The sequence below is a fragment of the Chelonoidis abingdonii genome, chromosome 7 (genome assembly GCF_003597395.2).
Source record: "Chelonoidis abingdonii isolate Lonesome George chromosome 7, CheloAbing_2.0, whole genome shotgun sequence".
Lineage (NCBI taxonomy): Eukaryota > Metazoa > Chordata > Testudines > Testudinidae > Chelonoidis > Chelonoidis abingdonii.
Window position 1 is genome coordinate 95,121,603 of NC_133775.1, and position 17,404 is coordinate 95,139,006.

Consider the following 17,404-nt stretch of genomic DNA (forward strand, 5'->3'; position numbering starts at 1 on the left):
TGCAGAGTTCTTTTTCAGCTCTGGGAAAGGTCCTCTGAGCATCCTAGCACAATGCTAAACAATATGTTCCACCTGGCATTTTGCTGTGACACATGGGATACCTTCCCCAGATCTGAAGAAGAGCTCTGCATGGCTCAAAAGCTTGCCTCTTTCACCACCAGAAGTCAGTCCACTAAAAGACATTAACTCATCCACCTGGTCTTTCTAATATCCTGCGACCGCACAGCTACAACTATACTAATTTTTCTTGACAAATAGCTTTTAACACCTCAAGTTCCAAATGCTTCAGGAAAGTTGTGGCACATTTCAGGAGGTGTTTATGTGAAGATGATCTTTAGGGCTCTGATCACTAGTGTTCTGGAAAGTAGGAACAAGGCAACACTGACCCTATGATCTCTTCTCTGGCTAGCATGCTCAGTGCAGACTTGGCAAGAAAAGCCTCAATCTTACTAAAATGCTTATCTTATTCTGTTCTCTGCCACAAAGCAAACAGCCTAATTTGTGCTTCTTTTCATCGCACAACGTACTACAGTCACCTTTCTGAGTACATACAAATGTTATCCTTCAGTCAGTCTCCTACAAAGAAGCGCTAGCTTTGGCATGTCCCCTCCCCCAATACATACATTTCAATATTTGACTTTGGGGGAGGAGAAGACCAGTACATTTTAATGCTGAAAAAAAATAATGAAAAGCCAGTTTAAACGCTGTGTTGAGACTAAGACTTCCCTTGTTTCTAGCCTCCATGAGTGATATAAATCAAAGGAAACTTGTGATTTTTAATATAAATAATTACACCAGTGAAAGCTAACTGAAAGCTAAAAGACATCTCTATCTGACTGTTGCTCTTAGCACTGAAAGTATGGTAAATCTTTTCAATTTGTTAAAATACTTTAGCTAATAACTCAGATTCCATATTAACTCCTGGTTAAACAGTAGCACTGCATTGGTTTTTAGTTTTAAAGTAAGTGCAATTCAAAAAAAAAGCAACTGAATCTACTTTAATATCGTTACACACTGGGCTTCTAAATTCGTTCATGGAGTTATATCCAATACTATCCATTTTTTCCTATGTTGAACCTTTCAAGCAAGAAAAGAGACTGCAAGTGAGTTCAGCTTCTTTTCTAGGCCAGTAAAATAAATTAAGAAAAAAAAAGAATCACAATGGATAGTTCTGGGAGTTTAGGGTTAAACTTACTTATTGTGCAAAGCAGACTCTGTGAAATAAGCCTAACAACTGACATCCTGGTGTCATAAGACAAAAACCACACGCAACAAATTTACAACCCAATTTCCTGTAACTTAAGAGATGGGGACGAGGTGGATCAAGGACAAGGAATCTGCCTTATCCACCAGCTGTGCTTTCTCCACTAATGCCTTATGACTGCAATTCTGTATGGTACTTCAGTAGGCGAGGGTGCCAGTGGTGTACATGGATGGCCAGTTCAAAGTGCTATAAACATACATCAGTCATTGCATCTCCAAAATGATAACCTGTAGAGGTAAATGTGCTAAGCCAGTGTTTTTCAAACCGTGGGTCGCAGCATGAACGGTGCTGTGTCACCTTGCGCTGGTCAGCACTGCCGAATGGAACGTTAAAAGTCCCACGGTGCTGCTGAGCGGTGCTGCCCCACTAAGGCAGGCTAGTGCCTACCTTTTCTGACACCACATTGTGCCCCGGAAGTGGGTAGTAGTGGGTCCAGCTACTAGCCGGGGGGCCACTGGGGCTCTGCATGCTGCCCCCGCCCCTAGCACTGGCTCTACACTCCCATTGGCTGGTTTCCAGCCAATGGGAGCTATGGTGGGGGTGGGGGTTGCCTGTGGGGGGAGTGGGATTGCGCGAAGCCACTTGCATGCCTCCACCTAGGAGTCAGACCTGTGGACCTGTTGTTGGCCACTTTCAAGATGCAGCACGGTCCGTGGTGCTGGGACAGGCGGGAAGCCTCTGACTGGGAGCCACCAGAGGTAATTCCGCACCCCAACCCCAAGCCCCAATCCCCTGCCCCAGTCCTGACACCCCGCTCAACCCAGACCCCTCTCCTGCACCCCAAACCCCTCATCCCTGGCCCCAGCCCAGAGCCTGCACCCCCAGCCCAGACCCCCTCTCACACCCTGACCCCCACCCTGACCCCCCAACCTCTGCGGAGCCCCTTCCTGCACCCCAAACCCCTCATCCCCAGCCCAGAGCCCTGACCTCCTCCCGCACCCCAACCCCCTGCCCAAATCCTGACCCCTCCAACCCAAAACCCCTTCCTGTACCCCAAATCCCTCATCCCCAGCTCCATTGGGTCACAGGAATCAAAAAATTTTCTTTAACATGGTACCCAGAAAAAAAATACACCTCTACCCCGATATAACGCGACCCAATATAACACAAATTTGGATATAACATGGTAAAGCAGTGCTCTGGGGGGCGGGGCTGCATGCTTTGGCAGATCAAAGCAAGTTCGATATAATGTGGTTTCACCTATAATGCGATAAGATTTTTTGGCTCCCGAAGACAGCGTTATATTGGGATAGAGGTGTAGTTTGAAAACCACTGTTGTAAACTAGCTAGCCACCTAAACAGATGGGCATTACAAGGAAGAAAATAAATGTGCAGTGGTCAGTATGAAGGACTGGACTGTTTTTGAACTAGTTCACATAAAACTAGGGCCACCAACAGGAAATCTGGGGCTGCTCGATATTATTTATTATTTTATAGCACCTTTTGCCATTGTGGCACTTTACAAACAAGTAAGAGACACAGTCACCGACCAGAAGTGCTTACAATCTGTGGCACCGATCCTGAAATCCTAACAGACTGACTCTACCAACTGCAAAACCTGATGCAGTCAACAGGACTAAACCTGGGTGAACGGATCTGCATATTGAAGGATCATGCGGCTTATATTTGACATGTCGCAACAAAAAGGTACAGTGAAGCTGGGGTTGGGAGAGTAGAAGATTACAAGGACAAGAGAAGGACAATTTGTGATCACGTCATGTGTTTTCCTGTACATGTCTTGATCGCTCTTTTAATTGATTGTGCTGTTTTTATTATTGCGGTTAGGAGGAGGAAGCAATATTATCATTTCACTTCTGTAGCAGCCACTGCAGAAACCAGATGGGTCGTAATTTAAAAGAGAAAAGACAGCTCATAGATGGGAGCCAGAGAACTTGATTTGAATTCTATAGGAATACTTTCTTAATATGATTGCTTCCAGCTAGACAAGAAGCGAAGGGAAGGACTAGCTATCATGTACAGGTGTCCCAAAAAGTCAGGGAAAAAAGGAAGGTGATGGGATATGCTGGGCTTTTGGCATTATAACATACACGCAATTGCACTAACCCCATTTCTTTATGATGCCTGCCAACTTTCCCTCTATGCATGAAGCTTTCCTCAGGAGACTGTTCCTGGAAATAAGGAGTCTGTAGCTACAATTAAGCACTGCCCAGAACTACATTTTAGTGTCAGAGTTCCATTGCTGCGGCTGCGGCTGCGAGGGGGGGGGGGGGGGGATCAGTATTTAATTTGTTTAACTGATCAAACATCATAGTTTCTCCAAGACTTGAAGAGTTTACAGGAATGAGTAAGGAAATGCCATATTTGAATAGTAACCAGGGCACATATACTTAAGCCTTTTGGTTTTTTGAACCATTGCAACCAGTCCAAAAATAGGTGGCCTGACCAAAAACAGCCTCTGCTATGCAACCACCCCCAAAATTGTCACAACAGGTGTCCAGTGCACTGCATACAGGCATGTTTCACCTTTGCTTACTCACCACCTCTCTAGCACACAGCCAGCAACAGATAAGCAACCAATACAGGCATTGCCCTAATGAATCAGACCCAAGGTCCATTTAAATCAATATCCTGTCTTCCACAGCAGCCAGCACCAGATGCTTCAAAGGAAGCTACGAGAGACTCAGGCCACGTCTATACGACGCGCCATATCGGCGCGTTACAATCGATTGCTCGAGGATCGATATATCGCGTCTCACCTAGACGCGATATATCGATCCCTGAGCGCGCTTACATCGATTCCGGAACTCCACCAAAACCAACGGAGTTCCGGAATCGACATGGCGAGCCACGCACATCGATCCCGCACGGTGAAGACGGGTGAGTAGATCGATTTTAGATAATCGATTTCAGCTACGCTATTCTCGTAGCTGAAATTGCGTATCTAAAATTGATTTTCGCGCGCTGTGTAGACCTGGCCTCACAGTGGGCAGATATGGTCTCTTCCTGATCTCTAATAAACAGAGACCGACTTAAACCCTGAAGCACGAGGTCAAAAACTCTCCCAAAATGTATAGCTATTAATGACAACAATTCCAGATATTCTTGTTATTCACATCAATGTCCAATTCCTTTGTGAATCTTGCTGAACTCTAAGCCTCAACGACTTCCTGTGGCAATGGAGACCCACAGTCTAATTATACACCTCCTTTTATCAACTTTGAACATAGCATCTTTTAAATGGTGCACATTCTGAAATGTGAGAGTCACCTTAAACCTTAAAATATTGCCCAAGAGTTTAAACAGCACCTGCAGTCATGCACTTCGAGCTTCATCTCAACCACTGCTTTAATCCTTAGATAATAATTTTCTGCTTCAGGCCTCAGATCCAATTGGTATTTATACTACATGGGAACTAACCTTGACTGTTTATTACTGTGCTGTAACACAGAGCACTAGAATAAAATTACAACAGAAAACCCATGCATTATCAATATTAAAAGTCCTCCACATTCACCAGCAGAAGTGGCATACACGGGAAACCTCCATCTTCTCCACCACTTGTGAAACCCATTTGCTGTGCTCCTTTGGCAAAGCAGGAGTAAACACAATCACAAGATGTGGGCTGCTGAAGAAGGGGGTGTAGCACTATGACTCTTACTGGAACACTGTAAAGTGCCCTGAGAATAGCAGGCCACAGAAAACTCTGCAAATCACACACTGTATATATTCTTCCTTAGATTGTGTTGCTGTGGTTTCCTGTTAACACAACACAGCAGCACAGGAGGATGTTTGTGCTAGTTTAGCCTATGTTCCACAGGAGCAAAGGTAGACAGAGCCCTCCAGCTATTGAAGCAGAGGAGATAGAGTATTACCTCAAATATTTAACCAGAGTATTAAAGGATTCTCATGCCAGAACCAAAAATCTGCCCCACAGATACAGTGCTCATGGAGGTTGGCAAGTTCAGAGTCACACACTGCTTCACAGCAGACAATCGGGCCACGAAAAGAGCCTTTTGAGTCTTCTCAATGGGTATTCATTATTGTCCCTTCTTACCGGTTCCCGGCCATCCATAGCCTCCATCCAAAGCTTTCGGTCCTCTTCAGAAAGTGCTTGCATGGTGATCACACCAGGCCTGTGGAGAAGAAAGCAACACTGCAGTGAAAAAACAAAAAAAGAGGAATTAAAAAAAACAATCAATCTCATTGGTGGACCAGACAGAAAGAGAAGATGAATTTGGCATAAGGTTCAAGAAGATTCCAGGTCTGGAGCATAGAAGGTCTTTGAAATAAATGAAATTAAGCCTCAAGGCATCCACCAATGTTTTACAGGAGAACCAAATGTAATACTGGAATAGGACATTTGACAACAAATTCTTCTCTCTCGTAGCCTGGTACAACTCTATTGACTTCAGTGGTACTGCACTGGTGTAACTGATAGCAGAACATGGGCTGAGCATGGGCCGTGGAGTTTATTTTTTGACGGTATACAAAAAACAAGGAGCAAGCAGGTTACAATAATGAATCCAAGGACATTAAGGGCTCACAATAACCTGGGCATAAACACCAGACAACATAACAGTAGCGTCACTGGAATGAAGCTTCACTGAAACGTGCATCCTGAATCCTGAGGTATGAACACCTCCACAAGCTGCCATGGCTGCAAATTGCTATTGATAGTCCAAGTTTATATCCACCCACACTGATGATACCTTAAGTTAAAAAAAAATTGTTTTGTATTACATATACACATCAATGGCTGTGATGAGTGGATTACTTACTCTAATTTATGGATTGCTGCCTGCTCTCCAGCATGGAAATCCCATTTTATTCAGTACAGTCAACCAGTAGGTTTCAATGGACATTCATCCCTTTACCACACCCAAACAACACGGGGAAATGCTGATCACTTAAGGATTGTTACTCCTCCCCACACTGGAGGAGGCGGAGGTGAAAAAAGATTTTGTATACGGCTTAATATCAATCCTGATGAGATTGCTGGCACTGCAACCAGACAGGATCTGCCAGTAGCTCATGTAAACAGCTATCAGCAAGGGCCTACCTAGGCATTCCTCATTTATCCAGAAACTTTTCCATTCTGTACCCCAGTTGCCACTGTTTGCAAATGCAACTCAAGTATTGGATTAAGTACAATCCAAGTTAAGCTTTTGTCACTTGGGTTCATACAATCTTTGAACAACATGAAAAGCAGAAAATTCAGACCTCTTATTGCCTTTATATTTGGGAATATACATATTTTCTATTCACTGTAGTGCAAAACGCCCTGTTTTCCTCACGCCTTGTTTTCTCATTCCTTACTCTTCTTTCCCTATTCACATCCACTTTACAAGTAGCTCTTTCCCCCATTTAATCTGGACACAACCATACCCCAAGGCTGTAGTGTATGATGACAGCTCTATGCTAAGACTGATAAAACACCACTCAAAGCAATAGAATAAGCAGCTTGAATGGTGCAAATATCGTTAAGAACCCTAAGAAGGAAAACACCTCAGATATAGTGCTTAACACAGTATGTCAGTGTACAGAAGCCTTATGCCTCCCATAGCTGGGATCCAGTTCTAAGCCACTTTCACAAAAGTTATACAGAATTTACATCCTGGGACATATAAGCACTATAATTAACAGCTAGCTTTTCTGTAACACTTTTTTCCTGCAGATCTGAAATTGCTTTACAAACAAGGGGCTCGTTGACCTCATTTTAGAGACTGTGAAACACAGACAGGTGAACTGCTCTGCCCAATGCATATGCAGTAACCCTCACACTGGTACTAGCTAGCCCCTGCTGCTGCTGTGATACAACAGCACAGAATGCTGTCCTGGAGAGAGAGATGGCCGAGGACAGGGCAGCTTGAGCTAGATAGGGGGGTCAGAATCTACCAGAAGGACAGGAGAACGGGAGAATAAAAGTAGAGGACTGGGACATAAGAAGGAGGAAAGAAGGAAAATAGGAAAGGTTTCAGGTCAGGGGAAGCAGAAAATAAAATAAAATAAAAAATAAAAAGATGACCTGGGTATGTGAGCAGGCACAATTAGGGAAGGGAAACAGAGGGAAATAAAATCTACAAATCTACCAGAGAAAGAGTATCAAGGGAAAAAACTGAAAGGAAATATATTTGGTGAAAAAGAGACTTGATCAAAAAGCTGTGTTAGATGAAACAGAACCTGAAAATGGTAAACAAGAAGCCTAAAATACATGAACTGAGAGAATGACTGTTTAAATAGCTACTGACGGAATACTGTTCAAAGGTGCCCAATGGACCAGGGAGGGCGCACTAGGTGAAGAAACCCCGCTTGTGGGTCAACTCGGTGAAAAGAGGTACAGGCACAAGAACATCGAATCTAAGGGAACACTTCAAGCCAAAAGAGACACAAAGAAGCAAAGATTTATAGCCAAGGAGAGGGAAAAATAAATATTCTCTGAAATGATACAGTATATTGTTAAGTAATCTCTTTTATTGTGGTTAACAACAATGCATTTGGTACTAACTGCCCAGCATGTACAAGCTCACAAAAGGTTAATGAGTTGGTAAGCTATAGTCTATTGTTACAAGAAGTAAGTTTGGTAATATTCTATATTATTTGTGCTCATGGTACAATTTTGAAGCTTTTCCTTATAACGTTCTAAAAATTTTAAATTACCCCTTTTGTCTTGATTTGCCTCTGCCTAGCTTAACAGGTCACTGCACAGGGGGTAGGCTGGGAATAGAATCAGGTCTGTAGATACTTGGTCCAGTGCTCTATCCACTGGACCGCACAGCCTTTGTAATACCGAATTTATTTATTTTTAAGACTACCTGCTGCCTTTGTAGGGTTGCAACATGGTTTGTTAACACTGTGCACAAAAACCATGAGGATCCTCAATGTGATCGACAGCACATAGCATGCCCGAGAACTTTGATGAAATTCTGCATTAGAGGAAGCAAGATATGAAGTGTGCTGCCAAGACCAGGGAAGGGCAAAGGGATTTGTGGGAGTGTGTCACGAAGGTTTATTTAAACAGGATACAATTTAATGATTTGGTTTTTAATTTGATCCTACAAATCCCAATTTATCCTTCTGCAATCAGCAACTATGAACAAATCTGAGATGGCCCCAGTCACTGTCAACTCTGTAAGTCTGTATCAATATCCCATTATAATGCATTGAGGTTTCCAAAAGAACATCAGTGAAGCCAAGTCACATGCTGCCTCATTGGGATTCAAAACAAGTAAACATGGAGTTTAACTACTGTGCTGCTTTCATAAAGCCAGGTTATGGGGAACATGCTTCATTCTGAATTTGATGTTTGAGATAGCGTATAGGGTGTTGGGTTTTTTTCCCCTGACAAGTTATTTTCAGTCCCTTTATTATTACAGCTCACTTTTCATGACTGAAATGTATAGCTTCCCTGATAACAGGGAAAATACAACCACACAACGGTAGGAGACTCAGTGAGGAGATTGAATGCATTCGGAAAAGTGTGTCGGAACTTTCCTTGTAGGAATATTTGGGTGTCGTCACTTACCATGTTTGTATACATGGCGAGTGCTCCAGCCCCAGAACTGCAGCAAAATTCAATATGAAGGATCACTGCTTTCTGTAGCGAAAAACAGCTGGTGCGGCAAAAAAAGAACAAGCACACTGACTTCACAGGCTTTATTCAGGCTACTTGCTGTCAGAGAGTGTTCAGCACACAACATGCCTCCTTTTCACATTAAATCTCCAGTAACAGGCAAGGGCTGTGAGAACCTGAGTTTCCAACATGCCCTGCTCAGAGATGATTTAACAGGTGAATGAAAGCTGCATGATTGTAATGATGTCTATTTGACACCTGACAAGAGCAGAGCCTCTGCTAGCCAGTAAAACATTAATAAGAGATTCCATTTTAGACGGATTGATTCTTCCAATCCTTTTTCTGCAGCTTTTGTGGCACCTATAAACAAGGAGCAGAGGACCAAGCTCAAAGCCTGCAATCCACTCCCCCGAATATCACAATTGCCAATAGACAATTCACCAAGGACTATTACAGACATAAACCAGTTCTCAGTTTACCCAGTAGAGGACAAGGGTTGTTCAGGCTTGCAACAAGTTTAGGGCCAAGTAATCCAGAAAGAATGTATGTTATCTTTGCTAATCCCTTTGGTGAATCAGTCAGTACTCACAGGCTTAGTGCTTTGGAAGTTTACCTATTTTCAAATGGAGAGGAAACCACTTAATCTTCATTCCATTTGGAAAAGAAACACGGCTTTAAACCCTACACCAGTACCATCAAGGCAAGGAACAAAGCTCTGTGTCTGGTAGACAAGAGGATTTAACGGAAACAGTGGAATCAGTATCTAGTGGGTGGATAATTATCAACTGTATTTGCTGAGTGCGGACGATGAACCTTTTCCTAAAAACATCTTTATGAACTGTGGCAGGTTGGTACCAACCTCTCCCTTGTTGGGCAGAGATCACATCATGTGCTCTTTCTAAACAAGAGTTTAAGTTAAGGGCAAATGTCTACTGGGGATGCTAACATCCTAGTTAAGGATCACTACAAAAAAGGGCTGTATTCTCAGCTAGATGTGTGAGTGAGAGACGGAGAAAAACAAAATGTGTTAATTTCAGTCTCTTACCCAAGGAAACTAAAAAATAAAAAAAATAAGGAATTGAAATTGTTCGTTCATAAAAAGCTTGACTCCCAAACAACGAAGGACTAGTTACGCTTGAGAGTTAATTTGGATATGGTGGGCTATGAATTCACAGCAGAATAGCTATTCCTGAATAACTGTGTGTAGATACTCTTGTTCCAGAATAAGAATGCCTTGCTCCAAATTAACTTGGGATCCACTTCAGAGTAAGGCACTCTTATTCTGGAACAGTTAATCAGGACGGCTATAGCTAGAACTATAGTTATTCAGGAACCCCTAATAAGGTCTCATGAGGACAATACAGGTTTTTCATGCCCCACATTCTCTCAGGCATGGGATAAGAAGTGATAAAAGATGTTTGCTCTGCCTCTAAGCAGATAACAAACCGTTGGTGTTTACTTCAGACATTTTAACAATATGGGAGAGGAGCAAGGCTGTGAAACAACTAAAATGCCATTTATATTTCAAATGCATTTGCATTTTCCCCACATAATTCATTTGCTGAAACATATATTGTGGTGCTTTAGTATACAGAACTGCCTTCCTGGTTGTGGTGCATTTTAAAAGATCCCAGCACATCACTTCACTTATTGTTATTTGTACAGTGCCAGCAGCACGCTGGGCATTTTACAAACAAGTCTGAAGACACAGTCTCTCCCTAGAAGGGCTCACAGTTGAAACAAAAGTCTAAGTACACACAGCTATGGAGTCCACGCCAGCTGGCGGCTCAGTCAGTGAAGCACCATGTAAAATGAACATTACAACCAGCAGTTTCCAAGAGTGGCTGTTAAGTTTCAATGCCCAGCCTCAGACACTGAATAGAGCCTTGTCCAGATTCCCTCACAACAGATCTCACTAAATATAATTAAATATATATGAATACAAATATATTCATATAAATTTATTAATACTTGATTAAAGAAATTTTAAAGCATAAGAGTGATGGAGAATACAAACCCCACACTGGAGAGGAAGGGGCTAACAAGCTGCTCTGCAACCAGGTGGCCCCAGCCTGCCTGAAAATCCTGCACAGGGGCGAGGAGGAACATGAAAAGGGAAGCAGAGTAGCTCAGTAGCAGGAAATGAAGATGAGCTGACCCACACTCTGAGCTCCAGAGGAGCACCACAGACTCTCCTGATGCCTGAGATCTGACCAAGACCACAAAGAAGGGGCCGGTGATTCTCTGAAGAACAGAGACTATCTTTAGCTGGTGGGAAGTGATCCAGGGATGCAACTAAACAACACCCCAGGGTGCAGGATTTAGCTGCCCATCTATCATAGGGCTCTGGACTGGAGTCCAGTGGAGAGGGGGGACTTGAGCTTCCCTATCACGCTCTAAAGAGGGACAACTACAGAGGCTTAGCCCTGACATGGGGAACCTATCTGGGATGGAAAAGTCCCTGAAGATAAAAGGGTCTGGGCCACAGGTTCTCAACCAAACAGAGGTGCCCTGAGGCCTCCAGGACTCCTTATACTTGTCCTGAAATGGACAGACTTGAATAACTACCAGGCCGGAAGGCAGAGTCACAGGAAGGACAGACCACACAGGGCAGAGAAACAGTAAGAAATGTATATTCATTTCACTATGTTAGGCATACAGACACATACCTTGAAGTCGATACAAATTTTTATAGCAAATTTTGTTTTAAATGAACAAGGTTTAAAAGATTAAATATCCAGGGAAAATCAACATTAATACCAAAAAAGGTTTAATCCAAAAGTTGCTTTTCTTCTTCTAGAAGAATAAAGAATGAAAGCAAGAGAAAAAGATAACAACTTTGACTCATGTAGCATCTTATCACGCCAAGACAATTTAAGTTGCTTTATAAAGAGACATAAAACAGCTTACAAATACAATCTGCAAGGCTGAGCTAAGAGCTGAATGCACGGTGAAGGAGTTTGAAGTTCTGATTTAAGCAGTGACAAAGTGACCTTGTGTTTGCAGAATGACATACCTCACGCTGCTATGTCAGTCTCAGGAGCCATCCTTAGGTCAAACAGCAGAGCCCAGACACAGGCCAAGTCCTCAAAATGAAGTATGCGAGGGGAGGGGGGAAAAAAAGCTGCAAATGAGGAGGGATTTAGTGCCTGAGCCCTTGAAGGGTCACTCCACTGACAACATAAGCAAAGGCCTCATCTACTGCCTTGCTAGAAACATTCCCCCATGATCGCAACACATAACAGGAATCTTAAGGGTAGTTACTAAATGCAGTCAATATGTTCTTTCACTCCTGGTGGAATTGTGTGCCACTGCATGTGCAGAATTCATGTCCCCTGCATATTTCTTTGCTTCCCTGCAGAAAAATGACTTTCTGACAGGGAAGCTGCAAGAGCAGTCACGCACCACTCCCTAGCAGCACAGGTACATAGTTTCAGGTACCCGGAGTAGCCGGCAGAGAGGTAAATCACCACAGGGCTGGGGACAACCCAGCCAGCAGCTCCTACCCAGAGCCAGTATCAGCTGCTAGTCCAGGCTGGGCTGGAGAGGACGGGATATCCTCTTCCCCTGTAAGAAGCGGGCTGGGGCTGCAACAGATCCACTCCCAGAAACCTCTCCCAGCTGCAGGAAGCTCAGCATCTTCCCCTGCTTCCTGCCCCTATTGCTCCTCAGCTGTTGGGGGTGGGGATGTCACTGTATTGGGAGCTGCTCCTCCATCCAACGCCCGTGCATCTGGACCTCTCATACCCAGACACCACCACCAAGCTTCACCCCATACACCTAGAACCCCTCTAGCACTCTATACCAAAACCTCACCTCACTGAACCTTAACCCTTCAATCTGGAGCCCCAGACCCACAGCCTCAGGACCCCCACCACTGCACCCAGACCACCCCTACTGAGTTCCCTGCACTTAAACCTCCACCCTGATGAGCCCCATCCTCCCACATCACCCTGAGCCCCCACATCCAGACTCCCACACCACTGACCCCCAAATAGCTGCACCCAGACCCCCACCCCACCAACCCTCACTCCCCCAGCACTCAGGCTCCCATGCTGAGACCCCCACACCTAGACCCCTCCTCTGAGCCCCAACTATCTTAACCTGGAAGTCCCTGCAGAGTCCCATTGGAACCCCTGCAACGAGCCTCCGTGCATCCAGATCCCCCCACACTAGACCCCCTCCCCCCCGAGCTGCCTGCACCCAGACTGTGCCACAAAGAAACCTCTCACCCCACACCTGGATCCCTCCACACTGAGCTCCTTCACACTTGGATCCTGCCTTGTTGAGCCTGTCTGCCCCACACCTGGTGCACCTGGCGCAGAGGGGCAGGGCTGTATCAGGGTCGGGTGCAGCCTCACTGCTGAGTCCATGTCCCAGGGGTGGGCTGGGAGGGCTGCAGGGTGATCTCCCACCTTCATGCAGCCAGTAGCTTGTGCTCCCCACTGCCATGCTGGAGTCTCTGCATTTACTTATTGACAAATAAAACGTGCAGAATTTTAAAATATTGTGCGCAGAATTTTAATATTTTGGCGCAGGATGCCCTCAGGAGTAGTTCTTCCTGTGCAGCAGGGCGAGGTACGCTGTACATCTCCCAAAGCCCATCAGGGGCAAGGAAGGGAGCAGGTTACCTATACTCAGCATTAGCCATAATGTGAAAACCCCAGTAATCTCTTTCGTTTAAAGGTCATTAGAAATGTGATACCAGCAAAGGAACAAGTACAAACTGTATTGCATGTGACATGAGGAGATTCACTGAAACTCACCAGCCAGAAAGGCAAAGGGACTGCAAGTCAGATGACAAGCCGCGGGGAGGATTGGAGATGGGAAAAAGAGCAGTGTCCCTACTCAGAAGCTACTATCAATGACCTAAATAGGCCAAGAAGCCCTGCATGAATCATTCAGATGCCCAAAACAGGCTCAGTACACTCACAGCCACCCAGTCAGTAGAAATACAACTCACTTAATGCTGTTTCAGCCATTAGACAGCACATAAAGAAACAGCCCATGAGAAAGCATGTGGCTATAATGGATGCCTGTATGCTTCAGGAGTGCTGAGGCACCTGCTGTTCTCAAGCCACCAATAAATGGGCTTTCTAGCAGAATGGTGCTGTACTTCAGCAATGTTTACTGCCTTGATGAATGTAACATTCAGCTAATTACAGGGCCAAACCTTGAATACCTGCAATTCCCGTCAATTGGAGTTAAAAGTGCTCAGCATCTGGCTCAAAGCTCTGACCCACATTACACCAAACACCTGGGCAATTATCAAGCCAGCATCAGCCAAAGGCAATGCTCCTTCTCATACTCGTTTTTTAAGACATACATGCTATCCTTGCTTAGAGCTTGGTTATAAAACTGATTTACAAATACGCATTAGCAAACCCAAGCTGTGCTACCCCATGGCACAGTGTAGCCGATCAGCGAAATAGGATTATGCCATTTCGGGACCTCACTGCATTATGAATGTTCAAGATACATTTTGTTCAGAATGTTAAAATATGCCTCCCTTACTTCCCACAGACAAAAATCAAAATTATTTGCAATATAGAGATATTTGAGATTTTTGTTTTGCTCCCTCAAATATGCACTATGTCTTCTTTGGGAACTTTTGGCAAGGAATCTTATTCCTTGCCAAAAAAACAGGAAAAAGCAAGCAGTACTCATTTGGGAGCTTTCAACCACAAATCATGCTCAGACATTCATTTGTAAAGTGCTGATCCACCTTTATTGCTGGAAAAAGAAGAGACAGAAAATTGACAGGAATCTTCACAGGGGTTATTTTCCAAAACACCAAGCACCATTGCAACATGGGTGTTTCCACAATATATTGCAAATTATATCAATTTCCCAAAATGCAATTCTTGCAGCACTGCTATTTTCACAATGACCATATAACATAACATGGGAAGAAAATACAAGACTGCCACCTAGAGACTGTGTACTAAAATGTTAGACCTGAGATGCAGCTTAGTTCTGCGCTCCCTGTTAGTGATTTTAGCCTATAACTGTAGCCATACCATTACCTTTCTCGTAATATTTTAATACGAACAGAATTTTTAGAAGCACTGAGATTTTACTGCAATGGTGAGATATAAATATTTAAGTTGAATATGAATTTCCCTCTGTCTAAACACTTCTATGGCTGTTATCGCTAATATCTGAGCAACTCTCAATCATTAATGGATTTTATCCTGATTGCAGCCCAGGGAGGTTGAGAAGCATCCCTCCCTCCCTTCCTCCCACTTCCCCCTCTCCCGCATTCTACTGGAGGCAAAAGCAGAACCAAGAGATAAAGTGACTCGATCATGGTCACACAAGAAAGCCTGGAGCTCGCTGAATCAGGATTTGAAGCCAGCCAGCTCTCCCAAGTCCCCAAGGCAGTGCCCTATCCACTGCCATGTTTCCTTGTCCATTCTCCCTTTCTTCCCTCATGCAAGATACACATAAGCCATCAAGTCATAACAAAATAAACTAGTAATAAAGAATACTTTGCCCAAGTAGCACTTTCTAACCAAGAGGCTCAAAACACTTGATAAACACTGACTAAACAAACCTCAGAGAAAGTCTGGGAAGTAAACAGACTTTCTATTATCCCCAATGCACAATCAGGTAAAGTGAGATACATATAAGTGAAGTGATTTGCCCAAGCCCATACAAAGCAGGAACAGAATTCTGGAATCCTGACTTCTGGGCTACAACCAATACATAAACACGTCTGGATGCAATCTGAATGCATGTGGGTGGGAAAATCAGAGAACCTCGCTCCGACTGGGCCAGAGAGATTCCACATAATGAGGCCAGCTGTTTGGCTAAGTACAGGAGAAGCCCACTTCTGTGAACGTCAGAAATGATGATAAGCGAGAGCACATTAATAATTTAAATTTATTGAGGGTCAAACATCACACCACTTGATATCACTTTGTGTTCACCGCATTGTTTTGAACGGTTGCTCATTACAACTGCAATCTGTTGTGGCAGTATGCACAAGAAACGTTTATGGCACGGATGCTAGAAGGCAATGATGCTACTCCAGTGCTATCTGAGCAATCAGCTGGCAAATGAACATGCCAAAACAAGGCAGCTAGTACACATTCCCCTGCACTCTGCTGGCCTGGGTTCTTTCCCTCCACAGAGAACTTTTGCAGGGCAGCTCAGCACATACAGCCATGCTATCATGCCAACTCAATTTTCTCCAAAGCCTAAACTCATTTCAGAATTATAAGCTTAATTTTGTTGCTCATCACACAAGCAAGTTATGATCGGAGCGAATTAGTCCATCATCCTTACCAAGCTATTGCCAACCTAAGGTTTAGGAAGGCAGATTCTGAAGCTACAATAAAATCCCTTTCTTTGGATCTTCTGACTCCCCTCTGCAGCAAGCACAAACATAGTAACATGATGTGATTGAGAAAAGTCCTGTATTGACTCAGCCTAGAAAAAAAAAGTAGTCGCTCAGGCCAATCACTTCTCATCGGGTTTTGTGGTTCCCTACTACATAATGCTTGAGACAAGAATTTTCATGCTTCATTTACATAAAAAAGAGGAGGTTTCAGCCTCCAACTGATAAATCGTATCAGGCTACAGAAACCATCTCCTTCAAAAACAACAAGGAGTCCGGTGGCACCTTAAAGACTAACAGATTTATTTGAGCATAAGGTTTCGTGGGTAAAAAACCCATTTCTTCAGATGCATGGAGTGAAAAGTACCTCTACACCCCTCTCTTCACGTGTCATTATATAATGCCTGCATCTGTAACTCTCACTCCATGCATCTGAAGAAGTGAGGTTTTTTTACCCACGAAAGCTTATGCCCAAATAAATCTGTTAGTCTTTAAGGTGCCACCGGACTCCTTGTTGATTTTGTGGATACAGACTAACACAGTTACCCCCTGATTCTTGACACCATGTATCTCCTTCAGAAATCAGAAAATGCAACTTTAAAGAGCCATCATTGGATGTGAGTGTGGGATTTCTACCGTCAGCCATCCACAGTGAATCTGCAGCAGCCATTCTCCAGCACCAAAGCTGAAGTCATGTTATAGACAAACACAAGACACTGGAAGCATTAGCAGTGTCTGTGCCAAGTAAATGGACTTTTCTAACACAGAGACTGAATTTCTTTTCCATTGTGAAAGCTACTTAACATCAGACTCTGAAAAGTGGACACTCATTAAAATGATAGATTTGAGTAAACGCGGGACCTTATATTGAATTAGTGCTTCATCTTGCAAGGAGCCCCTACTGCAAAAACGCTAGGGAGGAGGGACTTGAGGCAACTAACAGCTTCCATGGAGCGTGTGACTAAGAGAAACGAACTGCTAAAATTGCACAAGATACTCCTGCGGGAATTCTACTCCACTGCACAATGCAGAAGTTTGCAGAAATTAACGTTGTGCACACAGAATTTCCTTCCCCCCACAGAAATGGGCTGCAGTGCTGCTAGCTGCCACTGGAATCGGCAGAACTCAGCTTGCACATAGAAGACACTTGGCGGCGTGGGGGAGGGGAGGAGGCTAGAAGGTTCCTGGCAGCTGCTGTTCCCAGCACGTCCTGAGGGAAGGAGAGGACCGCACGCACAAAACTCCATGCAAACCTGGGACTGAGCAT

The 17,404-nt window shown here is 44.0% G+C and overlaps 1 protein-coding gene across 2 annotated transcripts in view; it reads right to left on the reverse strand.

Annotated features, from left to right (window-relative positions):
• ARHGAP26 (Rho GTPase activating protein 26) overlaps positions 1 to 17,404 on the reverse strand; it is a 324,880-nt gene that overhangs the window by 191,065 nt on the left and 116,411 nt on the right. For both annotated transcript variants that reach the window (XM_032769159.2, XM_032769157.2), the window contains exon 11: positions 5,280 to 5,358. In XM_032769159.2, the coding sequence (XP_032625050.1) occupies positions 5,280 to 5,358 (79 nt within the window). The remainder of the gene's footprint in view (positions 1 to 5,279; positions 5,359 to 17,404) is intronic.